This window comes from Aspergillus karnatakaensis, assembly GCF_047715665.1.
Source record: "Aspergillus karnatakaensis strain CBS 102800 unplaced genomic scaffold BJY04scaffold_14, whole genome shotgun sequence".
Classification (NCBI taxonomy): Eukaryota; Fungi; Ascomycota; class Eurotiomycetes; order Eurotiales; family Aspergillaceae; genus Aspergillus; species Aspergillus karnatakaensis.
In genome coordinates, this window is record NW_027395726.1 from 180769 (window position 1) to 207052 (window position 26284).

The 26284-nt window shown below is 50.9% G+C and overlaps 12 protein-coding genes across 12 annotated transcripts; 5 read left to right on the top strand and 7 right to left on the bottom strand.

Annotated features, from left to right (window-relative positions):
* The first annotated feature begins 224 nt into the window (after window positions 1-224).
* On the top strand, window positions 225-2844 carry BJY04DRAFT_25577 (ER-golgi trafficking TRAPP I complex 85 kDa subunit-domain-containing protein). Its single transcript, XM_073720018.1, has 2 exons — window positions 225-1533; window positions 1589-2844. The coding sequence occupies exons 1-2, from the start codon at window positions 459-461 to the stop codon at window positions 2737-2739; spliced, it is 2226 nt and encodes a 741-aa protein (XP_073573245.1). The 5' UTR covers window positions 225-458; the 3' UTR covers window positions 2740-2844.
* A 1-nt stretch (window position 2845) lies between these two features.
* On the top strand, window positions 2846-4786 carry BJY04DRAFT_25578 (putative vacuolar sorting protein SNF7 family protein). The gene is made up of 5 exons (XM_073720019.1): window positions 2846-3116; window positions 3177-3441; window positions 3532-3753; window positions 3810-4004; window positions 4060-4786. The coding sequence occupies exons 1-5, from the start codon at window positions 3070-3072 to the stop codon at window positions 4744-4746; spliced, it is 1416 nt and encodes a 471-aa protein (XP_073573246.1). The 5' UTR covers window positions 2846-3069; the 3' UTR covers window positions 4747-4786.
* Window positions 4786-6304, bottom strand: rad18 (E3 ubiquitin-protein ligase RAD18). Its single transcript, XM_073718424.1, has 3 exons — window positions 5693-6304; window positions 5526-5640; window positions 4786-5462 (listed from the first exon to the last, which is right to left on the bottom strand). Exons 1-3 carry the CDS (start codon window positions 6219-6221, stop codon window positions 4826-4828), a joined length of 1281 nt encoding a protein of 426 aa, XP_073573247.1. The 5' UTR covers window positions 6222-6304; the 3' UTR covers window positions 4786-4825.
* Window positions 6305-6469: 165 nt separating this feature from the next.
* On the top strand, window positions 6470-8525 carry BJY04DRAFT_184616 (uncharacterized protein). Its single transcript, XM_073710644.1, has 9 exons — window positions 6470-6569; window positions 6631-6686; window positions 6748-6986; window positions 7053-7231; window positions 7284-7574; window positions 7627-7651; window positions 7701-7832; window positions 7881-8060; window positions 8115-8525. Exons 1-9 carry the CDS (start codon window positions 6510-6512, stop codon window positions 8264-8266), a joined length of 1314 nt encoding a protein of 437 aa, XP_073573248.1. The 5' UTR covers window positions 6470-6509; the 3' UTR covers window positions 8267-8525.
* BJY04DRAFT_25611 (glycoside hydrolase family 125 protein) lies at window positions 8510-10591 on the top strand. The gene is made up of 3 exons (XM_073720020.1): window positions 8510-8885; window positions 8949-10150; window positions 10223-10591. Exons 1-3 carry the CDS (start codon window positions 8752-8754, stop codon window positions 10489-10491), a joined length of 1605 nt encoding a protein of 534 aa, XP_073573249.1. The 5' UTR covers window positions 8510-8751; the 3' UTR covers window positions 10492-10591.
* On the bottom strand, window positions 10140-12288 carry pex12 (ubiquitin-protein ligase peroxin 12). Its single transcript, XM_073710645.1, has 2 exons — window positions 12144-12288; window positions 10140-12081 (listed from the first exon to the last, which is right to left on the bottom strand). The coding sequence occupies exons 1-2, from the start codon at window positions 12199-12201 to the stop codon at window positions 10691-10693; spliced, it is 1449 nt and encodes a 482-aa protein (XP_073573250.1). The 5' UTR covers window positions 12202-12288; the 3' UTR covers window positions 10140-10690.
* Window positions 12289-12562: 274 nt separating this feature from the next.
* Window positions 12563-14077, top strand: BJY04DRAFT_25614 (uncharacterized protein). The gene has a single exon (XM_073720021.1). The coding sequence runs from the start codon at window positions 12925-12927 to the stop codon at window positions 14008-14010; it is 1086 nt and encodes a 361-aa protein (XP_073573251.1). The 5' UTR covers window positions 12563-12924; the 3' UTR covers window positions 14011-14077.
* A 531-nt stretch (window positions 14078-14608) lies between these two features.
* BJY04DRAFT_216260 (uncharacterized protein) lies at window positions 14609-15562 on the bottom strand (the record flags this gene model as incomplete). Its single annotated transcript, XM_073715697.1, has 3 exons — window positions 14609-14824; window positions 14919-15420; window positions 15465-15562. 3 exons carry the CDS (start codon window positions 15560-15562, stop codon window positions 14609-14611), a joined length of 816 nt encoding a protein of 271 aa, XP_073573252.1.
* Window positions 15563-16491: 929 nt separating this feature from the next.
* BJY04DRAFT_184623 (RsfS/YbeB/iojap family protein) lies at window positions 16492-18634 on the bottom strand. The gene has a single exon (XM_073710646.1). It carries the CDS (start codon window positions 18619-18621, stop codon window positions 16564-16566), a length of 2058 nt encoding a protein of 685 aa, XP_073573253.1. The 5' UTR covers window positions 18622-18634; the 3' UTR covers window positions 16492-16563.
* Window positions 18635-18975: 341 nt separating this feature from the next.
* Window positions 18976-20250, bottom strand: BJY04DRAFT_25657 (RNA-binding ATPase activator ESF2). Its single transcript, XM_073720022.1, has 2 exons — window positions 19466-20250; window positions 18976-19417 (listed from the first exon to the last, which is right to left on the bottom strand). The coding sequence occupies exons 1-2, from the start codon at window positions 20154-20156 to the stop codon at window positions 19050-19052; spliced, it is 1059 nt and encodes a 352-aa protein (XP_073573254.1). The 5' UTR covers window positions 20157-20250; the 3' UTR covers window positions 18976-19049.
* Window positions 20251-20399: 149 nt separating this feature from the next.
* Window positions 20400-22208, bottom strand: BJY04DRAFT_184627 (coenzyme A transporter; the record flags this gene model as incomplete). Its single annotated transcript, XM_073710647.1, has 2 exons — window positions 21650-22208; window positions 20400-21588 (listed from the first exon to the last, which is right to left on the bottom strand). Coding segments are annotated over exons 1-2 (791 nt in total), but the record flags the coding sequence as incomplete, so codon positions are not given.
* Window positions 22209-22427: 219 nt separating this feature from the next.
* On the bottom strand, window positions 22428-26108 carry BJY04DRAFT_226497 (DDT domain protein; the record flags this gene model as incomplete). Its single annotated transcript, XM_073718425.1, has 7 exons — window positions 22428-23804; window positions 23857-25469; window positions 25523-25539; window positions 25596-25698; window positions 25757-25900; window positions 25955-26024; window positions 26074-26108. The coding sequence occupies 7 exons, from the start codon at window positions 26106-26108 to the stop codon at window positions 22736-22738; spliced, it is 3051 nt and encodes a 1016-aa protein (XP_073573256.1). The 3' UTR covers window positions 22428-22735.
* Between the last annotated feature and the right edge of the window lie 176 nt (window positions 26109-26284).

Below are 26284 nucleotides of genomic sequence, written 5' to 3' on the forward strand. Positions count from 1 at the left end.
CATCCCAGAGGGAGGAAGAGGAAAGCTGTCTGGGTCATTGAGTCACAACATCGGCGAGCGCAGGTGGAAGTCCAGCGGCCGTTGACTATCACCGCCTTCATTGGCTGTGAGAACGAGTCCCTCTTCAACATCTCGGTTGTAGGTTTGACACATCTCAAGATATTTACGTCGCTTCATTGATTTCCTGACACTCCCTTTTCGCATGTCGAACGACTGCGCGAATCAGCTGCGATCCTCTTGAAGTGAATAGTCGCTCCACGTTCCGGCGCATGAGTTGGCTTCGCCGAACAACCGCCTCGCAGCCTCACCTTTATTTATCTCGTCATTGCCTCTCCTCTCTCCTCCTCCCTGACGACATCGCCGCAATTACGATATCTTCTCCTATTCTCGGTCCATGGGCTAATACCAGTGCCCCTTACATCGCTCTTTTTCTCTTCACCGAACTCTAGTCTTTGTCCATGACATCGCCCGGAGATGCTGCTCCGGTCAAACCTCCGCCGTCCTTCTCGCCCGGCGTGCCGCGTGCGCCCCCAAAGACGAGATCGCCCCATCAGCGTCGCGATTCGACTGCGTCCTTAGAGTCAGAAAGATTGGAAACAAGCATTGTCTCGCCCCCTACACGCCCGCTGTCACATACCACCTCCGATCTCCCAATTCGGGCCGCTTCTCCCCACACCCAAGCTGCCAGATCATCGACACCTCAGTTAGGAAGGACATCACTCGGGTCGCCCATAGATGGACGAGCGGATGCCGCCCTGGAAACGCGGTCTCTGATAATTCGGTCCTTCTCACCCGTGATCGGTGTCTACGCATCTCCAGATACCGACGACCTCGTGCGGCAAAAGGGGTTTAAGAATGGGTTCTGGGAACTGATTCGGCCTTTTGGAGAGAACGTGCCGGGAAAGCTGGTCGTTCGCGATAGCGCTGGGTCAAGTCGTGGCTGGGAAGATTACGGGGTTCGGTTTGTTGACCTGGGAGACATATGTCAAGCACCCGACGACACAGTTCAGGGGCGGAATACACCCCTATCCCAAGTTGAGGCTGTATTGGAGAAGCAGTTGGACTCGACTGATAGTCCGCCAAGCGGACCACTACACCCTAAAGACCTCGTAGGTCTATCCACCACATCACCTCTATATAAACTCTTTCTACGGCAATTACTCTCTATCGGCTCTGCATCCCCACATGAAACCTTTCGCCATCCGGTAGCATCTATAATCGTTATCAGCTCCCGCAACACCGCTCCTCTCGAGTCCCTCCGACAACTATACGCGGACACGAACAATGGTCAACGGAAAGTTCCAGAGTGGATTCACCCAGAGTACCTCCGATATTACGTTCTTGTACACGATGAGGACCGAGACGACATCTCCGAATCAACGAAACTTTATGACCAAATGAAGCGTCATTTCGGATTACACTGTCACTTACTCAGGCTACGCAGTAATCAATGTGTAGTAACAGATGACGACAGTATTCAGATGCCGGAAAGCGAGTGGCTATCGCCTTCGGAGCGGCTTTCTGATCGGGCAGGTAAGTTGCAAGCTTGCTCTTTCTTTATCAATGCCGTTTGTACTGACTATTTCAGAACCATTGGTTGACCTTGACTCTGATGGCCTTCTGTATCTCTTCGAGTCCGACGTGATGGCAATCAAAGGGTTCGTACGAGAACTTGTCGCACAATCTGTTGTTCCTTTCATGGAAAATAAAGTGGCGGTCTGGAATGACCAGGTGGCGTCGCGGAGAAGAGGTATCGGCGGTAGATTGGTGTCAATATCACGCAAATGGGCTGGTTTTGGCTCAAGCTCTCGCTCGTCCGGCTCTGGTGGTGGAGCAAACGGAAACTACAACGTGTCTGGGGGCTTTTACCATTACGACCATTCCGAAGCTATACTCCGCAAAATGGCGGACTATTCCTTCATGCTTCGTGACTGGAAGCTCGCCGCATCTACATATGAACTACTCCGTTCGGACTACGCCAACGACAAGGCTTGGAAATATCACGCTGGAGCCTACGAAATGTGTGCAGTAAGCACGTTACTAAATCCTTTGGGGATGGGTACCAAGGCGAAACTTGAGGGCATAGATCAAATGTTCGACACTGCTTCCTACTCCTATCTTACTCGATGCTCCGACGCTCCCACTACGTTACGATGTCTCACTCTTGCTGTTGAATTACTGAGGACGCGTGGAGGTTCAGCAGCGGAAAGCGCAGCCAAATGGGCCATGCGGGCCATGGACCTTGGCTTAGTGGAGTCTGTTGGACAAGGCCTTCTTAGCGAGCGGATATCGACATGTTACGCTTCACGAGTTCCGCCGAACGGTGTGCGATGGGGTGGCCGTCGTCGCAAGGCCGGAATGTGGAGTCTCTTTGCTGCTGATATGTGGCTCAGACTCGGAAAGCCATCGCTAGCCTCGGCCTGTCTTGAAGAGGCGGAGCGTCTGTATGCAGATGTGCTAGGCAACGAAGGTACCTTCCCAATGCCGGAGATGCAAACATTCATTGAGAATCTCCGGCTGTCGGTGAAGGTCGGTTATCTCGAAGCTCGCGGACTAGACATCAAGGAGGAAACAGGCAGCACTAACCCACTGGATGATGAGGAAACTAGCGAGAAACTAGACAGGCGCATGAACCGAAGATCACTTATTGTCAATCCTTTGGATACGGCGACCCTCATTCCAGTTCAGACGGCCATGGATACAGACAATCCGGCGAATGACGATTTTGAACGAGCATAACTATACGACGGGATGGACATAAGGCGTATCATAGGCGGACTAGTTTAATAGAATATACAAGCGGTCTCACACGAGGCATGTACAACTTTCTTCAACTATCTTCCTGGGTACTATACACAAATACAGCACGAGTCATGCATGCCCAGATCGCCGACACGTGATATTGCAACCCAGCTCTTATCGATAATGCGCGCCATATCTTTGCGGCTTCATCAACCTCCGACTGGGGAATAACCTCAACACTTTAAGCTTCGCGGATACAATTTACGTACACCTCTATTGCCCTTCACCTAGTCCCTCTCAAACGATAGCTCCACTGAAATCACCAAAATGACCGACCTCCTCACCTACATCCTCTCCCAAGACTCTTTCAGAAAGTAGTAAATACCGCACCCCATCCCCTCATCATCCCCTACCTAACCACATTGTGCCTCTAGAAACCGCCTCCCATCATTATACTCCGACTTCTCCGTACAAAAGAAAACAAATCCCGACGGGTACGCCGTCAACGTCTCGGCGTGGGAACAAGCATTAACGAAAGCCGCGCGACACGGATACATCACCTCGCACGGCTCGCGAAGCGGTACAGCTCAGAAACAGAAACGGAAATGCAATCATCTGGTACTAAGTGTTGACGATGGGTTAATACGTGACTTGGAGTCTCCGGAGTGGGGGAGGCCGGTTGCGTTGGCGGTTGTTTTTGTACGCATCCCCGCCCTTCTTCCTCTTCCGGCTTTTCAGTTAGACTGGGCTCTTTTGTGGTCGGAGTACTGACGCAATTTGTGGTTACAGGAAGAAGCGATCTGGAATCGCAACATGGTTCCATTGCAGTTATACAAGGCCAGCGCGATGAGTCTTCGGAAACCGCAATGGGGGCTTATTGATACGACAACGCTGAGTCCGTGGAGTGTTATGGCTTGGGGGTTGAAGCAGATACGAGGTGTCGTGATTGGATCTGCGTCTGATTTGCCGCGGTTACAGACTCAGGAGCTTGTCATTGTTGCGAATCTACAGGTATGGGTGTGCTCGTGCATGTAGCTTTCAAAATGCGCTTGCTAATCAAGTCGCAGGAGGCTGGGGACAAGGTGGTGAACCGTGTGATGGGGGCGAGTCCTACGAAGACGGACTTAGTTTATTCTAAGGACAGCTTCGTGGAGAGCTTTGCGACAATATTAGATGATGAGAGTGAGCTGTCTGAGTCCGACATTGATGTTCTATTGCTCCATCTATCTCGTGATAAAGGTGCCATTGCATACGATGGCAAGGTATGGAAGATCTATCACTAAATCATATATATGCCCGCAGCTAATTCAACTTCAGACAATCAAATTCCGACCCACGAACGACTCGCCCAGAGAGATTAACCAGCAAGATACTACAATTGCCTCGATCAAGACGCTCATGGCGACAATGACGAGACAGGCCGAGGGTCTGGAGAAGAAGATTGTCGAGCTTAATGCAACCGCGAAAGCTGCCCTGACGAATAAGAACCGCGTGACCGCTCTCGCTGCGGTGCGCTCGAAGAAACTTGCCGAGCATAATCTCCAGCAGCGACTTGATACTCTTGCGCAATTAGAGCAGGTTTACCTCAAGATCGAGCAGGCGACGGACCAGATCGAATATATGAAGGTAATGGAGGCCAGCACAGGCGCCCTTCGATCTTTGAATGCACAAGTCGGCGACGTCGGCAAGGTCGACGAGGTAGTCGATGAGCTGCGCCAGGAAATGTCCAGAGTGGATGAGATTGGTAACATCATGGGCGAAGCTGAACCTCAAATCGACGAGGCCGAGATTGACGATGAGCTCGAGGAGCTGGAGTCCAAGGAGCGAGAAACGAAGGAGGAAGAGGAGGCGGAGAAGACCCGTAAGCAGCTTGCCGAGCTCGATAGCCTTGGTCTGGAAACCAAGGGAGCTATTCGGAAAGGACCTCTGGAGCAAAATGCAGAGTCCGCTCTAGAGGAAAGCATCGAGAAGCTTTCACGGATGTCTGTTGAGGAAAATGCATGAAAACTTCATGAATCCTTCAAAGATCATTGCCCTGCCCCGGCTCAAGGCTATTACGACGCAATATAAAGAGACGGCAGAACTAGGTGTTGATCGAGTCTGGGGCTGCCTGGACTTCCGGCTCCTGTATGAAGCTATCCGGAAGCTCTGGGGCGCTTTCTCCGTTCTTAGCTTGTGCTGTGAATGGAATTTGAGGAGGCTGCTCTAGTATGGGCTCATCAATAATGGGATCCTCCAGAATTGGCTCCTGCACGGCCAGAGCGCTCTGCGGGTCGTCTAACACCGGAGCTGTATTCGGTATTGTCGAGAGAACAGCGGCGTCCTTCTTCTTTCTCGCATTGGCTACCAGTTGTTTGAAGTCTGGGGTATAAGTCGCTGACCATCCCACTGTGTCAAAGTCCTTCCGCATAACGGTGCTCGTCCAATCGGTTGAGACTGTTGAATTTCCACCCTGGGTCCGCTCCCAGACATCTAATTCTCGCAACAAGTCGCGTTTGGGTTTCGGTATCCTGGAATCACAGTTGGCGTTCCAAAGGTTCATCCATTCAGTGTGTCGTTTTTGCAGCAAGGGTTTCGGGCCCCAATTCGGTATACCGAGATCTTTCAGCTTCTTTCGCAACACTCCCTCTTTCAATATATCGTAATTTATATGCGGAAGTCGTTCTGGTGGTTTCTCCGTAGAGTCCGGAAAAGAGTTTCGCGGGGCGGTGGAAAGAGAACTGTAGATCGAAGAGTTAGTTCTCGCCGCATCCTCACTAAGACTAATATATAATATATCTTACCCAAACGCCGTTGGCTTTGTTTGAGCGGGGGCGCCGGTGCATATATCGAGATGGCGGAAAACAGCCTCGTTTTTCATTCTGCGTGAGCAAACAGGGCACGCAACCAAGCCGTCATCTAGACTCCCAAATTAGCTCAAGTTGGACAGAGCTGGAAGAGAGGAAAATACCTGGTATATATTCTTGATCCTGAATATCGTCAACAATCTCAATCGGATCAGCCTGCACCTGAGCCTGTCGCGTCACTCCTCGACTCTGTGATCGCGTACGAACCCCCTCCTCAGGTTTCTCCACCACCACATCCTCCGCCTCTATCTTCCTCTTCTTCATAACCGGTTGCTCCGCGTCCCCCTCCCCGCCACCCTCCATGGCAACCTCGTTCTTCTCCGTCGCCCTCCTGGCAAGCTCCAGCACGCTCGGGCGCGCATTCATGAACCCCTCAACAAGTTCTTGAACCGCCCAGTTTCTCCGCAACTTCAGCTCCTGATCTGAGCTCCGACATGTCGGACATTTCCCCTCAGTACTGAGACACCGGCGGATACATAATGAGCAGAATGTGTGGCTGCATGAAGTAATCACAGGGTTATCAAAAAAGTCCTTGCAGACCTGACAACGGAGGGAAGTTTCGAGGGGGGCGAGGAGCGTTAACGGCGTGGAGAGCCAGTCTGTGGAGTCGGGTATGTCGAAAGTCGGCTCCATTGCGTCACAGCATGAGCTACAATAACCTTCCGCGGGATGTTGTCTGGAGCGGTGGAGAAGAAGAGCACTCGTGCTTCCTGTTGGATGTTTTAGAGAAGCTGTTGCTCGAGTAGGTAGCTACGGTAAAAAGCGACAGGACGGAGATGCCAAGACCGCCCGTGGCTGACTGATACGCGTAAAGTGGTCTGGCGTCACGCGTCAATCGCGATGCTCTTTTGCTAGAGCTCCAATAATAATTATTGGGGTCGATTGTGTACGGCAGCGAGGAATCAGAGGCTCTCTGCGACGATGGCGATTCCGGACTACAAGAAATATCTAGCTGAAAATGTTCTCAGCGAGCGTCGTCCGGTGTGTATCCTTTTCGACGCTCCAGGCTGTCTCTCACCCCCACTGATCCTTTCAACAATAGGTCACATATCGCTCGCTAGGTCGAGCATTGAGAGTGCATAGTACCATTGCGAAACAGTGTGTCTTTCTCCCTTTTCTTCCGAATTCTTGCGTAAGTGCGACACTGACGACAAGACAGGATGCTCTACGATTTTCACCACAACGAGAATGCGAAGAAACCCAACAGCGTGAACGCGACATACATCCTAATAGGAAAGCCAAAACCGGTTGAGCCTGCTGCGCTGAATGGCGAACACGACAATGATTCCATACCGCCGAGTAGCCCATACTTCGACAGCTCGATGCCGAACCAAGATGATGCGGCGGAAGAGATTCCGGTTTCTGCGATTCTGCTAACGCGCGAGGGAGATCTGGAAGGTGAGACTACAAAGCTGCCAGCGAGCTCTTGGTGAAATACGGGGCTACTGTTGACACGGTACGCAGCTGCGAAAGCTAGTTTCGAATCGCTATCGTCGATATACGTATACAGCGTCCAGCCTACGGTGCTTCAGGACCTCAATATCCTCACCGACGTTGGCCGTGAGATGCTTGTCAACCATGCGAAGGAAGATCCATTGGAATTTGGAAAACAGTGGGGAATGATTCAGAACAAAAATGTTAAGGTATGGGTATATTCTGCATGGAAACCGCAAGAACTGACTGACGTGAATACAGAGACGGACCGGTGCACGACCACCTCCCCCTCCTCCCGTTCCTTCGAGTACCATTCCAGCCAAGCGACCGGCTCAGTCCGAACCCTCCCAGAGCAAGACAGAAACCAAGAAAGAAGAGCGGTCAGAACCTCCGAAGCCAATACAGCGCCAGAGTTCGTCTTTATCAGCCAAATCCGAGAAGGCTCCACCGGCAAAGAAGGACAAGGGCAGCTTGTTCAGCTCTTTTGCTAAGGCTAAACCAAAACAGAAGAAGGAAGAGACTTCTACACCAGCTACGTCTGGCCCTGAGTCAGTGAGTATACACGTCTGTAACATAGCGGGATCAGAAACTGACAGTGATATAGGTCGAACCTAGTGGCCCTGAAGATGGTAAGCCGGTATTAGGAGTATTCCGATCCTGTTAACTAACGGTAAGCAGTCACGCTGGATGATGCCTCCGAAGATGAACTTGAGGAGCTATTCCCCGAGTCCAAGAAACAAGACCCGAGTGAGACCCGTGAAAGCAGAAAAGAGCGAGAGGAGAAACTTAAAAAGATGATGGAAGACGACGGTCCGTTACTTCATAGCACCTGTGTTGTCAACTACTAACCAAGGATAGATGAGGACGAGGAAATGCCGGACGTCGCGGAGCCGGCAGAAGAGTCTACACCAATCATTGACCAGCCCCCTCCAAAACAGGAAGACCTGAGAGTCGAAACCACTACCAAGGGAGGCCGTCGCAGAGGACGGCGACAAGTCATGAAAAAGGCAGTCAAGAAGGACAGCGAAGGCTATCTTGGTATGGCACCACAAGCCGCGCACCAAGGCTGCCAGCACACTAACCAATTCTTAGTGACTGTTGAGGAACCCAGCTGGGAGTCATTCTCAGAAGACGAGCCCGCACCACCGCCGCCCAAAAAGAAGCCTGCCGTCAGCGCGCCGAAGGGAAAACCTGGGGCCAAAGCGGGGCAAGGGAATATCATGTCGTTCTTTGGCAAGAAGTGAAGCCCAAAGCAAGATTCAGAGCGGGGGGATCGTGGTGATCTGCAATGACTATGCAGGCTGTAGTAGTATGATTGCTTCGCGTACGCCACTAGATCTGCCTAGCAATTAACCTATCCACAGGGGATAAAAAGGGTCACACTCGTAGGCTTCATGATCCCGAGGTCACGCTGTACGGTTGCATCCGGACTTGATCCTTGAGCACTGCAACAAATGATCTCTGTAGAAAGGCTGACGCGTTTGTTGGTATGATGGAATGATCGCCAGGGGAGTTGCAATGGAGAAAGTGGCGGGGAAGTTGGAGGCCTCCACTGGGCATCCATTTTCAAGCTTCTCCGCATTTCAACACCAACCGGCATGTGCCACCAGCAGATACCAGCAGGGGCTTCGGTCCCTTTATAATTCCCTTCCCTCTTTTACGGTCATTGTTACATGAGTTTCGTGGAGAATATCTTTAGACGCGGTCCTTGGATGCTTACCTTGACGCTATGACATTCTCCGCACTTATTGTTGCCCTGTCGCTTGCTGGCTTAGGCGCAAAGGGCGCTGCAGCCCTTCCAGATGAGCCTGCGATCTTAAAACGAGCTTGTCCTGATTATGTCGCATACGCTTCAACTCCTCAGTAAGAATTCAAACGCTACACTGCGTCATGATGATTGTTTCAAGCTAATCCTGCTGTCGCTAGTCCTCCTTACAGCGGTGGACCGTTGAACCTCCCCTTCCAAAGGCCGGCGCAAGAGTGTCGGACATTCAACTCCTCGGTCGTCGAGAGAGTCATTGAAGATGTTACGTCTCGCATGGTTGACAAAGACCTCGCTCAATTGTTCCGCAACGCTTTTCCCAACACTCTGGATACAACCATCCGGTGGCACACAGATGGCTCCTCGACAGCAGCAAGGAAGACCAGAAAAGACGCCCAGTGGGAAGGTCCACAGACCTTTATCGTGACAGGCGATATAAATGCAGAGTGGCTGCGCGATTCCACAAATCAGCTAGCAAACTACCAGACCCTAGCGAAAGAGGACGAGCGCCTCCATAGCCTGATACTCGGCGCAATCAACACGCAGGCCGAGTTCGTGATACAGTCACCATACTGCAATGCTTTCCAGCCTCCACCTCCCAGCAACATTCCACCCGACAGCAACAACCAAGATGACCGCGTCCATCCCACATACGAGCCTTCCGTCGTCTTTGAATGCAAGTATGAGCTCGACTCTCTCGCTAACTTCCTTGGACTCGCTACAAGTTTTCACGAGAACACCGGCTCTTCGGGATTCCTGACGAGCCGCTGGTACACAGCTCTAAACACCCTCCTTAGTGTTTTAGACGCACAGTCCCAACCAACCTTCAACGCTGAAGGCCACTTCATCACAAACCAGTACACCTTCCAACGCACCACGACCCTAGGAACCGAAACCCTCAACCTAGCCGGTATCGGCAACCCCCTCAATAGCGGCACTGGGCTCATCCGCAGCGCCTTTCGCCCCAGCGACGACGCAACAATCATGGGCTTCTTCATTCCCGCAAACGCCCAGATGGCTGTGCAACTGCAGCGGACGGCAGATATGCTCCGCTCTGCCGGCGGTCCATCTGATATAGTTCGGGACCTGGAGAGCCGCAGCACCAAGCTACGCAAAGCAATTGAGGACAACGCTATCGTCAACCACCCTAAATACGGCAACGTCTATGCCTTCGAGGTAGACGGGTATGGCTCACATATCCTCATGGACGACGCAAACGTCCCCTCTCTCCTCTCGCTGCCGATGCTTGGCTTCGTCGACAACGACGACCTAATCTACAAGAATACCCGCGAGATGGTCCTCTCCAAGGACGGAAACCCTTATTATCTAACCGGTTCCGGCTTCCAGGGTATCGGCGGTCCGCACAGTAAGCCTCCATTTTCCTCCCCTTCCCAACACAGCATGCAAGCCCACAAGCACAGCTAACAAACACATACAGTCGGCCTCCAAAACGCGTGGCCCATGTCCGTCCTCGTCCAAGCGCAGACCTCAACCTCCGACGCGGAAATCTCTCGGTGTATCGAACAAGTCAAGAACTCTAGTCTGCTTGGTTTGATTCACGAATCCATCGATGTCAATAATATCAAGACGTACACGAGGCCCTGGTTTGCGTGGGCGAATTCGGTCTTTGCGCAGACGGTATTGAAGGTTGCGGCTGAAAGGCCGCATTTGATTTTTGGGGAGGGGGCTGAGCCATATATTCCTTGAATGCACAGTAGCATCAAAGGGATGAAGAGAGGGCGCGCGAGGGATGTTTGGTTTCGGTTGACAAATGGATCTCATAATCATGAATGCGCGAGGTATCTCTAACATTCTTGGTATATAATATAAGCACACAATTAATATCCATGCAGATCGCTGAAACGTAGCTATACAGACGCGAATCCAAAATTACGGAAGATGAGGATTAGATGAGGACTCTCCTCAACCCTTCCGTCCCACCTAATACTTTCCGCCCCGTAACGGGACATCGCCCCTTACCACTCTCCCACTTGCCCTGTCGGCTTTTGCCCGGACGAGGCGTCTCCCCTTCCGCATCTTCGTCGCCTTGGTCATCTTCCCATGCGGCGCCAGCGCCATCCCCATTCATAAAATCCAATTGCCGCTGGTGTTCGCCATTCAACCAGTGAAATATGCAAACATAGCAGTAGACATAGCCTGTCTGACAAGCGGTGGGGTTTGCGAGTTGGTTTAGGCAGACGGGGCAGGATGAAGCGGCATCGGAGTCAGCGGGTGGTAGAGATACGGTGAAAATGGGTAGGTACGAGGAGGCAGAAATGGGAGGTTGAATGCGCTTGCGAGGTGACGAGGCTTTAGAGGTTAGTTCAGATGATGTTGAAGGGGTATCTTCTTTTGTGGATGGCTTCTTCTTCTTCTTGCGTTCTGATGGCGAAATCATGCCCTTTGTAATGGGGGCCGGAATGTCAAGTGTGTCGGTAGCTTTTCGGGCAAGTTGGCGCGAGAAGTCGCTCGCATGCCACCATTCGAGGAATTTGAGTGCGAAAATTGAGGCAGGGAGGAAGTAGCGGAGGGATGTGAGAAGTTGCGGGTATAAGTTTTGAGGACTCAGGAGCCCGAGAAGGCCTGAGCCGGGGCGGCTTCGCGCGCCGCGTGGGTTTTGTGGCTTGCCGGCTAGGATTTTTGCAATGGCGTGGTGATCCGCTGAGCTGAGACGACGGATTCGTGTCCCGATGAGCCAGAGGAATGGGGACGAGTATTTTGTGTTGTCAAAGAGATATGCGAGATTGAATGCGAGTATGGAGAAGTAATATGCTGCGTTCACGGAGGGGTAAACGTTCCGCAAGAACCATTTATAGGCGTGCATAAGACGTTGACGAATCGTTGGGTTTGGTGGTAAGTCGTCACTGGGGTTATATCGTGGGCCGCCGCTCATAATCAGAGACGCCTGTGGTGCAGCGTGGATATCGTAGCCTTCGTCTAGCTTCCTCTTGAGATAGGGAATGCCCACCATGATGACGAGGTTCTTCCACACATCTGCGCTACGGAGCTTGAGGCTATCGCGGACGGGTCCTGGCGCACCAAGTTGAGCTCGGGGAATCTCGCCATTCTTCGTCAGGAGAACGCGCTCGCGCTTGAGGGAGTAGAAGTTCTCTGTGAAAGAGCCGCCGAAGTTGCGCAGATAGTATCGTTCGACTACCAGTGAGAGCAATGCATAGACCTCGTCGTAGGAGTTCAGTATCCGGAGAAGATATCTAGGATGCCGATGTGTAGCGACAGCCAGTATATATCGGATTGATGGAGGGAGGAGGTCCGAGAGTTGTTGTTCGGCGAGCAATTCTACAAGACGACATTCGGTGGTTAGTTATCGGCTGTTACTCCGCGGAGGCTGGCTGACTTACCGAACAGTGATGGCTTCAGCTCATCAAACTCTTGCTGGAGACTCGGTAGGTACTCCATTGTGATATGTCAAGGCATTAGCCTAGGCAAAAGCACAGAATGAGTGAATTAAGTGAGTGGCATAGGTGTTGAGGCAAAAGCTGTGGGTTGAATCGCGGCGAGTCCAGAGGCCAAGGTGCTATCCATATTGGGCCGAGGCTCATCGGCACGTGCCCTAGGCCGCGGATGGACTTGGCGTTTGTAGAACTGGAAGGCGGAACAGAACGGCAAACTGTCTCTGACAAAGCACGTGATCAGCGTCCGTTAAAGCAACGTTCGGGTACCCGTATACTGTCCTCTGGCATTTGCACACAACAGTCTTACATTGACGCTTCCTATTGCTTTCCTCTTCATGGACACTTGGGTTATTGGATTAGTGACCTTTGTGCTTCTATCTCCTACTTTAGTGTGGAAGCTGAGAGTCAGGCAGACATGACCAGTTTTATACCTCTACGACCCAAGGGTCGAGCGAACCGGAGGCATGCTCCGAAAAGGCAGATTCATGAGTCACATTGCGTCAGGGAGTTAGCTTGCTCTCAGTGACTAAGTTCGATTGATTTCGAAGTGCCCCTAGACATTCTCTCTAGCCAAAAACCGGCATACCAAGCGCACCAGAGCTATCTGTGCACTGATTCATCGTTTTTCGTACTAGCACTGCTACGTCGACAGTCCTCGCTCACGTTGAGCATTATATCATACACACCTTCTCGCTTTGAACTTTAAGACTCAATCTAGCTCCACATAATGCGGCCCCGCGATCCTGGACTAGGAAATTTCTCCCAGCTCCCACCAGAGGTGCGGCTTTGCATATGGGACTGGCTACCACCTTATAAATACAAGCACCTTGACCTTTATAAGTACTCACGGCCGGGAAGGAACACGCTTGCCATCCTCCGCTCCAGTCGGCAGCTCTACAATGAGATATCTCATCACATTTACCACGATCTTGATGTAACCATCCAATTCAGGCCTGAGAACATCTGGGCCCGGGCCCGGCTATATGGGCTTTGTTTCCCGATTTGGCGATTTAGAAAGCCTGATTCTGCTATTCGTCGTGGATTCGATCAATTTCCATTTTACCGAACGGGTCTAACAATCAACATTCTTGCGCCGGATCCTAGGGACGGTGTGCAATTATTCTACCTTTGGCAAAAGGTGAACGAACTAGCGAAGTTACTCGCCAAAGCATCGTCAGTGGGCACTGTCCGCTTTGCACTTCTACCAGACGGACGACATCACTGGATCTCGAATAGACGGGCATGCATCAGTGCGAGACTTGACCCAAGCTTCTACAAGAGGCAGCTGGAGTTCTATTGGAAATTCCGCCTGGAGAGGGATCTATACGATCATGAGATTGTTTTTCTTCCATTATGCCGTTTGAAGAATGTGGAAGCCATGAAGGTTTGTTTGCACTGGAAGTGCTCCCATGATGAATTCATTGGCTTGGACTGGACGCTACACTGCTTCGCTATTCATCATTTCTCGCAATTGGGGCGTGAGCAGCTTTCAGATAATCACAAGGCCCTCGCAAATGAAGCCCGGGAGCTTCTCCCGCGATTTTTTTTGGAGCTCAGTGCTCACTACATATATGGGTATCCGGACAAAGTGGTTAGCAAGACTTGGTCAACTCCTAAGAGACGTGGAAGAAATTGGGAATTCGAGCATCTCCCAAAATCCCTCTCCAACTTCAGCCTAGAAGAGAAACATGGCAAAATGAAGAGATGGACTTGGCCATCTTTTATGTTGCAAGGACCAGATCGCTATTGTTACAGCGGGCCACGACCTGGTACGGAGAATGGAGTCTGGGAGATCTCCCTTCCTACCTCTTAATACTTTGCGGGCTGCTTGGCGGGGGGAAGAAAGAAAAGAAGAAGAAAAAGAGAATGAAAAAGGTAGTTCCACATGTTCTATACGTACATATAATATCTCACCGGCTTGCTAATCATCTCTAAGCTCGTCTTAGCTTCGCCCGCGTAATAGAGACACAGACTATTAGACCCCCAGCACCACGTTGAGGCGCGAGCTTCGCTGGGGGACCCCGGGGTTATCAAAGAATGTACTCGAGGCGGGCTGGATGGTCTCTCTCCCTGAAAAACCAGAGCCAGACCCAACATGAATGAAAGACTGCAAAACCAAGCAAGAAAGACAAGAAAAGAGTGACAGCTAAACTAAAGTGACAACTAAGCTAAAGTGAGGCAAGCAAAGAAAAGAGTGACAGCTAAACTAAAGTAACAGCTAAACTAAAGTGTGACAAGCATCAGATGCAACAGAAAAGAGTGCACAGGGAGAGATGAAACGAATGGACGAGACGACCCTTCTCATTCACCACGCTCAACATCAAACTGTACCAACGCCTCCTAAAGCTGACTCCTTGCTTTCCATATGTCCGTAATCGCCCTACTGTCGTCTTCCTTCGATACCAACTTTGCTATGTCTTCTCGAATGCCATCAGCGACGGCACGAAAACCCTCCTCGTCAGGGCTTGAAGGGCGATAATCTGTCGACGGTTCGTCTCGCGCGAATTCGAAAGTCCTGGAACCTTCTCCTTGGCGAAGCCGACCGCGATTTCACTGGCGACTTTTATCCGACTCTTCTTTCCTCGAGGTAGCGCTGGTTTCTTCAGCTGGCGACAGTTCGGAAAATTCTGTTTGGGTTAGCTGGTCACGGCGCCGCCGCCGGTGACGCGAACGAAGCCACTCTGCACTGTCTCTGTAGAACCACATGATTCTCTCGATTACCTCACGATCCTCCTCAAATCTTTTCGGCAGCAGTCCGGAAAGCTTTGCGATATCCTCCGTGATTTGACTGCTCAGTGCTTGCAGATCATGAGCGATACCTAGCTTCCCGACTGCTGAATGGCAAGACTTGTTTCGGTCCGTGTAAAGTTGTATTGCCAAACGTGCCATATCAAAGTCCACCTCGAGACCCTCTTCACGAAAGTACGCAAGGCACTTCTCGATGTCGTCGATCCAGAGACCCGGCCCGACGTCACCGGTTTCGATGTCAAGATTATGGCAGAGGTCGCCAACTCGATCTGGCAGGTCTATGTCGGGGTCATCCGCTGCAGCTCTCAGGCTTTTCCAAACGCAGCCTGCATTATCCCCGACGACTACAAGGAAAGGCAACAAATCTTCGCTTAAATCTTCCGCAGTCGAGGGTGTCGATAGTTGCCCTATCGATAATTGCTCTGACGGACAAAGCGCGCAAAACGGCCCGTCTGCTGTGCCGTCAGAGTACACCCTAGTTTGTCAAAGTGTGCGGCCTCCAGTGTATCCTTGGCTGACTGAAGAATATCAGATTCGTCCTCGGAGAGCTGGTCTGAGTCGGTGTTAGCGAAATCACCTACCACACCACCATTCTCGCTGCCGCTGCTACTGATCATAACGAGAGTCGTGGATAGAAAGAATGAAAAAGAGGGCCGTGAAAATCCAAAAGAGAGACTATGGCGATCTTTGGCGAGTCTACAAACAGAGCCCACCCCGAGCGATTATATCTACCTGCTACTTCCCCGACATTGGCAAGAGCGACTGACTGAGACCGACAACATCACGAACCCAGGTCTCCCAGGGAGATGCGATAGAATTAGAAAGAGCAGCCCCGGTACTATCGGTTGCTATTCATCGAGAACAGCAGGCGATTGACGAGAGGCGGCAATGCGTTTTGTTGGCGCCGCACTACAGCCTATACCTCCATTATCAATCATCGACGGTATATCCGAAAGTCTTGTCTCCTAAGATAGTTCTAGAAGGACCAGCATGTATTAAGGGTCGTGATTACGTCGTGTGGCTGCTGAACGGCTGTCTGAGCCATCATGTATCGCTGAAACGGCTTCGACCACACGTTGTGCTTCCCGAGCCCTTCTCCATGCACCGTTTCCCCCTATCGCGGTCAGTTCTGCTTTGCTCCCTCCTCACTCGTAGGCAAGTGGAGTAGGAGGGATAAGAATGCCAAGCAAGTTTGGTTTTACACTGCGTTGAAACTATGGTAGGAAGTTAGATCGCCTCGATCGAAACAGGAAAGGGAAGGGGTTTTATACCCCCGAAGATCTCTGCTCTGTCACCGAGACAGTGAAGGATAGGCAGCAAAAGCGTTACTACGGAAAACCATTGACCTGGAGATTCAGCGCATTGGGTGAAGTACGAAAGACAAACCAAAACAGATTGGCTTCATCGAGTGACTTCAGCTCCACTAGTTGATGGCGAGGTCCTGCATTCGCACGCAGGGGGGGTTATTCAGATTGTTAACAGCAACCGAAATCTGTTCAGTACTATTACTAGAAATCAAGTGGTTTTACCGAGAACATAGTACTTAAGAGGTGGTGCTGGCAGTGGCCGCCTCCAATTAGTTATCATGTACAGCTAAAGATACAAATGAAGGTCAGAGCTACTCCGTCCCACGCGGCTCTTCCTCCCAAATCTTCTCCCTGCACTTCCGCCACAAATCAGGCAACAAATGTCCCTCCTTATCCTCGGCCACCTGCTCAATATCAGGCTCCGCAAGCTTAATGCAATCCAAAATGTACCAAACAAGCTTTCCCTCCAGTGGGATCGGGGGTTCCTCCCGCTGCATCATGGGGGCACATTCATACAGACAAGACCTTGCACGGATGCCATCACGTAACTCAGAGTGCAGCATAAAGAGCACCTCGTAGTCTTCATAGGTCCGGGGGCTGTTCTTAAGCGGTAAGCGACGCCACCATTTGAAAAAGTTGTCGTAGTCCCCGTTATCGAACATCATGACCATAAGAGAACGAGCTTGCACGGGGTCATATGGTATATTAATTTGGTCAATCATGCGGAGGACATAGGATCCTCTATCTCCAGGCATCGTGTCATTTTCGCCGGGACTGAGGGGAAGACATGCGAGGTAGTATAGTTTCGTGAACCATTCCAGAGTCATGAAATTCATTTCGTGTCTCAGAAGAACATGATTTATGACGTCGCTGGCTAGTTCCCTATCGGCATCAGTAAAGTACGGTTCGACTTGGCCGTCTTCGTCTGGTTCACTTATTCGGGGGGCCAAGACGGCGTCGACGATTCGTAGAAGTAGGGGATCGGGAAATTCGGCGGCATCAATGCAGCATTGTTTGAAAATGCGGTGGAGACTTTCTCTGGTGTAGCCAGAGTGCTCTGCAAAAATAGCGGTGCAGATGAGATCTAATTGAGCAATGCCTCTAGTGTTCGATGAAGAACTCGCAATGGACTTGTAAAATTGTCGCAGAAATTGAGTGGAGGTTTGGTCGTCAAGGCCGCTGCCGATTGCCTGATGGATTCTTTCACCATTCTCCGCTGATGAAAGCCACTTCAACAGCGCATGCGCATGCTCTATGCTTTCCTCAGGAAAAGATTCGGCAATTAATAGTAATTGAGTTTCGGATGTGATATTGAAAGAAGTAGCCTTGATTTGCGTGTGGAGCTGCCTTCTTTGTTCAAGCGGAAGACTCGTGGACCTGGGAAGATAAAGCGATTGATAGTCAGATGGTGTTCGGTTTTGTGGTGTTGTTGCCGTTTGTAAGCTAGGAGAACGAACCTGTTCGGGGGCGTTCTTGTCGACTTCAGACTGTCCCTGTTCTTTGGCCTTTTGAGCGCGCTCTATCCTTCCCGTCCAAAGTGTTTCGAGATCCATTTCGGCCCTCTTCTCCTCCGTAAACATCTGTACCACCATCTTTGTGTCTCGAGTAAGGTGGCCGAAGCCCTCGAATACACCGTCCTGCTGCTCTATAGCGGCACCTTTCTCGACGACGCCTACATTAACACAGATCCAGCCCGTGGTAATTCCATCGTCCTTCTCATCCACGAATCCGCCTGTCTTACTAGCAATCCTAGCCCGGCGTGTCTTTCGTCGAAGCTTGATCTTCAATTCATTCCTACCAAGTAACCCATCTGCGTATGGTGTGAGTTTATAACTGCTTCGGAGCCACCGACACAGTCGGTCCGCAGAAACATTCAAATGCTTGACACTGCGCGCGGTGCCGATAAGCATAATGACGTTCGCGCCAAGAGGCGGAGGGTTCTCCAATGCCCGCAGATCAATGAACTTGAGGTTATCGAGACCAAGATCTTTGAACACGTATTCCGTAAGCTCGGGAAGGATTTTCGGAGGATTTTCTGGTAGTTCTGGGAGCTTGTCTTGTGATGATACTTCAGAAGCAGGAACTGAGGTCTCTTCTTGTAAATACCAGGGCACATGCTGGGATGTCTCCTTATTTATTTGCGGCGCGGCTACCCCTTTTTCCTCGATCGTTACAGAGCCAGGCGACGAAGACGAAGATGGAAGTTGGTGATCTGTTGCGAGGGGAGAGGCCGATGTCAAAGTCCGTACTTGACCGTATTTGAGGGATGTATGACGGGGAAATGGAGAGGATACAGCAGGCAGTCCACGAACCGCCTCCTGACAGAGTCTTGGAGCCCTCAGAAGAGCCCTATTTATCATTGCGGACATAACGAATGTGTTGAGATAGTAGTGTTGGGTTTTCTGCGGCAAAGGAGTCTGAGAATAGGAAGCACCCTACTGCAAATGGTGCAAACTATGACTAAGCGGCTCTACCGATATACATGGATTGAACTACTATGCCACCTCCGGAGCAGTGGTGCGGCCGTTAAGAGCACCTCATTCTTCGATCTATATAAACTAAGCTGATTCAATGACTTATCCGAGTTCTTTGCTCAAACCTTCACGCTCGCTACTAGGGCGCCTGTTGTCTCAAAATTGCTCAAGTAGACATCATGAAAATAGTAACCCTAACTAAATCAACAACCAAGCATAGTTACTGTAAGTTGTGCTGCAAGCGACAGGCTGGTATTTGCAATAATGGAGTATCGCTAACATATCTATACCTATACATGAAAAACTTAGTAGAACAAACGCCATTAGAAGATCTTCCCCAGAATCCGTCGAGTGTCCGCCTCCAAAGCCGCCTCGTCTTTCGAGATCTTATCTCGTCCAACCTTGACCTCGTTCTGTCTGAATGTCCTCCGCGCATGAATAGCTTTCTGCTTCGCCTCATCAATCTCCTTGCCCTCGGCGGCCAGCTTCCTCCGGCGTTTCTCTTCATTCTTCCTTTGAATGCCATTAATAATCTTCCCCTTCTCAACTCCCTCCAGGAAGACCTTGTCCTCCTTCCTCGCCCGTGTATCTTCAATCTTTCGTCGGGCTTCACCCTCAGCTCTCTCACGAGAGACTTGCTCTACCAGATCATTCCATGTAAATCTGCTCAAGTATTTCAAGTTCAACACATCTGTGAGGGTCAGAAATGCCCGCTGTACGTCTGCAATGTGAGACTTACCATCGTGATACCATCCACCCTTCCTACCACCCACAATCGACGCATTCATAGTTTCAGCACAGATCTTCGCCATCTTCTTCGACTCAAACTCCACCCATCCCTCCGAGAACGTCTTCCGTTTATTTGACCGCCGCCCACTTCCAGACGGCGCCTTCGTTGACGGGGTCAAGAACACCTTCGTAATCGGCCCAAACCCGCGCTTCTCAAGCAGAGACTTGAGCGCAAATGGTTTAAGGTACGGAGGCAGCGACGAGAGGTACACAACGCCCGATTTCTTCTTCTTTTCGCTCTTTTTCTTCAGTTTCGCCGTGTCGATTGTTTTCTTCGTCGCTCCCTTGCCCTCGGCGCTGAAATCTTGGAATCGGTCGCCGTATTCGTTCGTCTCGTCTTCTCCAACCTCGTCTTCGCCCTCGGACTCGTCTTCCTGCACAGGTTTCTTTCCCTTGCCCGCTTTACCCTTCACCGGCCGTGTTTCTTCCTCCTCCGAATCTTCAATTTCTGAAACATCGAGCTCTTCATCCTCTTCTGAACCGCTGGCGCTTCCTACCGCCTTAGAGAGTGTTTGTGTCTTTCTTCGCTTGACCGTCCGGGCTTTGCTCTCGTCTGCGGCTTCGGAGTCGTATCCGCGGTCGTTGTCTTCGGAGTCGCTAGAGGCGATGTCCAGGAAGTCGTTACGTTTGCGGGTCGTCATTGTGTAATGCTTTCTTAAAAGATGAAGGTTCAATTTGTGTAGAGTGTCGAGTGCAAAGCATCCAGGGCTGTGGTGGTATTATAGGAAGTGTTGGTTGTTGCAGTCTTGAAGATGCCGTTGATGATCGGCGATAACTTTTTTGCTCCGCGGGTGGTCTGTGCGCCCTTGTTGCCTCAGAATTCAGGTGTCACATCCGTATCTATGTCCGGAGATCAGGGAGAACAGACTCTTACTCAATCTTAATATAGGTTCCAAATCCTAATGTTTATTCTCGATATAGACACTCATGTACAGCAGATAAGCCACAATGCCGCTGTAGCTATATGTATAAGCCCGATATGCAAAAAATGGGTATGATCTAATACCAGCATAAACAAAGAAGCCAACCCATTGGACGCCCAATACATAAGTAAGAAAGAAGAAGAAAAGAAAGAACAGAGCAGCTCTAAATCCCCAACTGCCACTTCAGCCGCTCATAGACAAAGAAGCTTGTCGCAACCATGGGTATCACTTTGACATAACCAATAGTCAGTCCGATCCAGAAGCCGCGGAAGCCGCGCTCCATCCATATTGTGCGCGCTGTTTCGGCGATACCGAGGCGACGACCGTCGCCAACAACACCTCCGACTTGCATTCGGCGGCGCATAACTTCGAGCGGGTAAGATGATGTTTGTGAGACAAGTCCGGCGATAGCGCCGGAGAATAGCTCCGCAGAGGCTGTTAGTTGCGGCCTTCGCGAGTCTTTATGTTTGTGGGAGGTGGATGAGGATTCAGAGGGCGGAATGGTGGTGTAGGGGGCTAGCGATGATGAACGGAGCCAATCGCCAACTGTGTCATGGGTAAGGAAAGACATTCCAGCGTACGGCAGCATTCCCAGGAGCGTTGGTGTGAAGCCTCGATAGAAATTAGCAAGGCCTGAGCTGGGTACGATCTTTCTAGCTGTTGAAGCAACATTATCAGCAGCAACGGCGGCGGTTGAGGGCGTGCCCTTGCCAGCTGATAAATTTTTTGGTGGTGTGACTCGCTCGTTGTAAATCTGACGCAGCATTCCAGTAAGGGAAGAGCGCTGACTCTTCTTGGTCTCAAAAGCTAATCGCACACGAATCAACTCGAGTGGGTAGGTGAAAAAGACAGAAGTTATGCCCGCCATACTGCCTGATATCAGCCGGCGGAATGGTGTCTCCTTGTCGTGTGAGGGTATAACAACGGCTCGAATCTGCTCGTAGGCTAGAAATTTGATCGCGGCGTAGGGAAATATACGAAGTAACGTGGCAGAATGTCCTCGGAAGAGTCCTCGAGAGCCCTCATATCGCTTGATATCACGAATCGCCAATATAAGGCCAGCCCAGCTTCCTGTGTATTTGGCGTATTGAGGGTTTGACGCTTGAAAGAGAATCTTGACCCGGTCAAGGGGCGCAACAACTGTTTTTGCCTACAAGTCCGAACATCAATTAGAAAAGTCCCACGCGGAGAAGTTTTGTGATCAAACATACCGCACAACCAGCGAGCCCACCAGCCAGTCCACTTCTCAAGACATAATCCAAGCTTCTCTTGCTCTTTTCCTGGCCACCACTGCGGCTGCTCTGTATTGGGCGATCTGATGAGCCCTCGGTGGTCGCGTGAGGCCCGGCTACAACTGCCCCGCTGCCAACGTTATGCGATAACGGCCGCTGTGCGTGTGAGGCTGATTCCATCTGCTGGACGGTTTGTGATCGAGGCTCAGAGCCTGTTATTGTGTGAGAAGGGTTTGAGCTCGACGAGACAGATGTAGAGCCGGCTTCCGCATGGCCAGTAGCAGCAGCAGACATGAGCGCACTCCGACCGACAAGCTCGGCTGATCTGAGGTGGTGAGAATCTGGGGCCGACGGACTACCGGATATACGCGGCCATGGATCTGCGAGAGGGCAGGATGCGGGAGGCGGAGATTCTGCGGTATTCAAGAGCGGGGCGCTAGCGACGGTATGCTATTCCAAGCGGCCGGGGTAGTAATTGAGCAACGTTGAAAAGCCTTTCTGGAAAATAAGTGCTGGTGATTCGAAGGAAAGATAATAATGCCGAGGAGAAGTATTGAAGCAGACGCAAATCGTCATACTGCCACCGGTGGTGGCGGCCAGCAGTGCGGGTATTGTACTGCCCTGACATGCCGATACCTGCATTTGCAGTTAAAACTGGCACCGCATACTGTTACGTTACGCAGAGCCTTCCGAGGGCATGGATTTGCTTTTCGGCAACTTTTATTGGTTCAAATCTCAGGTCAAGTGATCAGGGCGAGCATCGGCAATCACATGATTGTATCTTTTCAATATCACGCTAACATTTGACTCTATATACAACCGACCTATCCACTAACACCCACAACAGTCACAACCCCTGTCTAATGCAATGTACACTATATCGCCGAGTTGAGAATATCATAATCTTCCCTCGTCCCGTTAAGAATGAGAAACCCCGCCCGTTTTTGCTGGTATTGGGCGCTACCGAATGAGCGAATAAATCCCGCTGAACGTACCAAACGCCAGTAGTCCAGTATTCATATGGACTGTGATATGCAAAAACATAAGCAAAAAAAATCAAATATTTTAAAAATTGTACCTCGCGCCTTGTCTCGTCAGTGGTTTGCCTTGGCGATTTGTGGCTTTGATCTCCTTGGCTTCAGTAGATTTGCGCGCCCGTTTGGCTGGACGGGAGGCGTCGACATGGAGATGACCATTCTTTGCCAAAGCAGTCGAGTTCCGCCAGTTCAAGCAGCGATGCTTGTCGTCGGCGACGTAAGTCTTGTTTCGTGTTGTAACCCGTTTAGTTGGCATCTCCTCCGGCTCCTCTTCTGCGCGTGCCAAATACTTCTGGCGAATCTGCATGTATTTGGCAATGTTGTCGCGTTGGAGAAGGAGTTCCTTTCGTAGTTTTGTTTCGCGCTCGCCACGCGAGTCAAGCCAGTCGAGAAGCTTTTCAATGGCCTCAGGGTCTTCGTAGTAGCCCCACTCATGCGCCCGCGAAAGCCGAGTGGGTCCCTCTTCATGCTTCTTGCGCTCAGATGGGGAGATATGGTACTGCTTCACATATTGCTTCTTCAAGTCGTCCGGAATATCGATGAAGCCAAGTCGCTCCATGTCATCGGGTCCCTGAACCCAAAGACGGCCGTTGGCATATTTGGCCTCTGCTGTTGAGCTGTCGGGCATTCCCTCGTATGGCATGGCGTTGCGTTCAAACCACCAGTACCGGTTGCAGAAACGGTCCTTGCCTAGACACCTCGTTCGAGGACAATCAGCCTCCCTGAGATCGTTGTCCACAACCATAATCTTATCTTCGAACTTCTTGATAGCTGCTTTCTGATCCTCGATCTTCTTGAGAACCTTCTGGTACTGTTTTGAGCCCTTGGGTTGCTTAGCAAGCTGCTCTTTCCTTTCTCGTTCTTCATCAAGCTTCCGCTTCCTTTCCATGGCCCGGTCAGTGCCACCACGGAGGGCTCGCTGCGGGGTTCCATCGACTTCAGAATCCATTTGCGAATCATCCATGCCGCCCATCTTAATATCTTCTCCAACCTCCGTGGCTTCCGTGGCCTCCAGTTCAGGGATTGGACTCGGCGATTTCTCGGGCTCGGGTTGGAGTGCTTTACGCTCTTGGTGTAGCCGACGAAGCTCCTCTAGTCTGGAATATATTAGTCACGTGTAACCTGAAGAAAGGCCGTTTTTCCACTTACGCTACTTTGCGCGCCTTCTGGTACTCAATCTTCTCTTTCCGGAGCTCCGTCATCTGATTACTGCATTCTTCCAGATAGTTGCGGATAGCCTTCGTTTCGAGACTGAGCAAACAAATGATCTGAAGAGCTTGGATGCGTAAGTTGACGTCAAGGACGGCATACTGAGCCTGCGCAGTTTCTTGTGTCGGCTCCTGGTCGAGAGGTGCAAGATGTTCCAGGATTTGGTTGCAGACCTTTTCCATCCGCGGGCGAAGCGAAAGCGACAACTGGTGCAGGAGTCCAATCATAATCATTTCCCAGCCGCCATTCCGGAAGTCTCGTTGTCGCAAACGGTCAATCCAGCTGCGCTCGGTAAACATCTCGCTGGCACGGTGAATTTTGACTTCGGTTTCAGGATTGCCATTAAGATGCGCCTTGATTCCCTCGGCCTCTGCTTTAGCCAAGCTGCCTCGAGTCGTCATTCTTGTCACTACCGGCTCTGGCGTTTCATCGCCCTCCTCTTGGTCTTCTTCCTCCTCCTCCTCTCCTTGGTCCGATTCCTCAGACTCTTCGGCAGGGAGTTCGGGAAGTGAAATCTGGATGGCGCCATTATTATCCTTCTCTTCGTTGACCAGTTTCTTCAAGACGGCACAATGAATCTCAACAAACAACTCGCAGTCGACCTCATCCGAGGAGAATCTCATTGCTTGGAGAAAGTCGTCGAATGTGAAGGAGTCCAATTGAAATACCTCACAGTACACATTAAGGGTGTTCCAAGTCTCCAGAAGTTGTCCCACTGATTCCATCTTCAAGGCATCCTGGAGAAGAACTTCGTCATTAGGATCATTGAGTTCGTTTGCTTTGAGGAACTTTAACGGCGGTCGCTGCTTCTTCTTCTCACGGTTGGGTGGTATGTCGAGATCTTCGATGGGATACTTTATTGGTGGGGGTGTTGGTGGCTTTGGAGGTTCGGCTGGTATCACGACTGCCGGAATAGGCTGGGGTTTGCTCTCAGGCTCCTGGGATTTCGACGGCCCAGAGACTCCGTTTGTGGACTTGCTTCCTACAAGGAAGCTCGGGTTGCCATTCAGAGAACGCTTGTATTCCAAAAATTGCGCTTCTTCCGACCGTTGTAGTTCATGGGGTAGTAGTTTGTTCTTTTGACCTTTCACAGCTGGCTTCAGCTCTGGCAGCTGCTGGGAGGCAAAAAAGCCAAAGAACCCCTCTTGATCTGCCTTCTTTTGGGCCTTCTTCTCGGCGACCCTAGCCCCGTACTGTAGGTGTTTCGGCACTTCTGTTGGAATCCTATATTCTTCGGCGATTGACGGTTTCACGAGCCAAGGGGCACCATTCCAGGACTCTCGAGTCACGTTATTTTTTATGAACGCGCGAAGCATCTGCTTGGTGAATGTCTTCCTATCGCGGGTGATGTGGTTTTGATCCAACAGGGCTTCCTCATCTTGGCGATCCAGCACCTTGACCAGGTACGTCGCATAGGCGGGCACCTTGACAGTTCCATCTGGGAATAGCTGCTCTGCAAAATTTGCTTTATCCCTGATCACCCCGTGTAAGCGCGAGTTGTCGTCTAGCAGGATAAGAACTGGTTCGCCGGGATAAAACTCCTGTTTGAATTCCTAGCATAATCGGTAAGTATAATAAAGCTCAGAAGTGGTTCAGAGTCACCCACTTCATAGATTTCGTCCACTAAGTTATCAACGTCAGTCAGGGTCCTACTTCGTTAGGTTCATTTGTAAACGTACCAAGATTATCGACCCGCGATACTGTAGAGAATTGAGTCCTGCGCAAAATTGGTCCTTTTAGAGCTTCCGGGAAGGAGTTGTTGACTTCTCGCGACTCGTCCATCTGCAACGTTGGGTTGTCAGAGTGTAGTCCTGCTAAGTGGGGTGTCCTTGGGTCATACCTCGCTCCGGTTGGCTTCAAAGAAATTCAGTCCTGAATGACCTGTAATCTCGCAGATAAATTTCCTTTGATTGTAGAAGTCCATGCGCTGCAGATACGACTCGTAATTTGTAAAGACCTCATTCGTCTCCGATATGACCCAGACCTATACGCGCGCGTCAGTATTCCTTGCTCTGTCGCTGACTTGGTCGAATTATACATGCCTCGGAACTGTCGTCTTCGATCGTCGGCCGGGGAAGGTATTGAACGGGTTTTCGTTTGAAAAGCACCTAGAGAGTGTAAGTTAGTGAAAAGCGTGCCCATCAACCCCCGCGACACGGTTCTGCGGAATGCCGGAGCTCGCAACCTACCATGATGCTCAGTATATCTCACAGGTAGAGGGGCGTGAGGGATTATAATTGATATCCGAGAACGGTACGCGAAGGTCGCATGGGCTTTCTATCTCATGAAATATGGTTAGCAGATAATACATTGTGCGGGCTTTGCAGCGTGGCCGTCGCGGATGGTGCAGGAAGCCGAGTTACCTGGA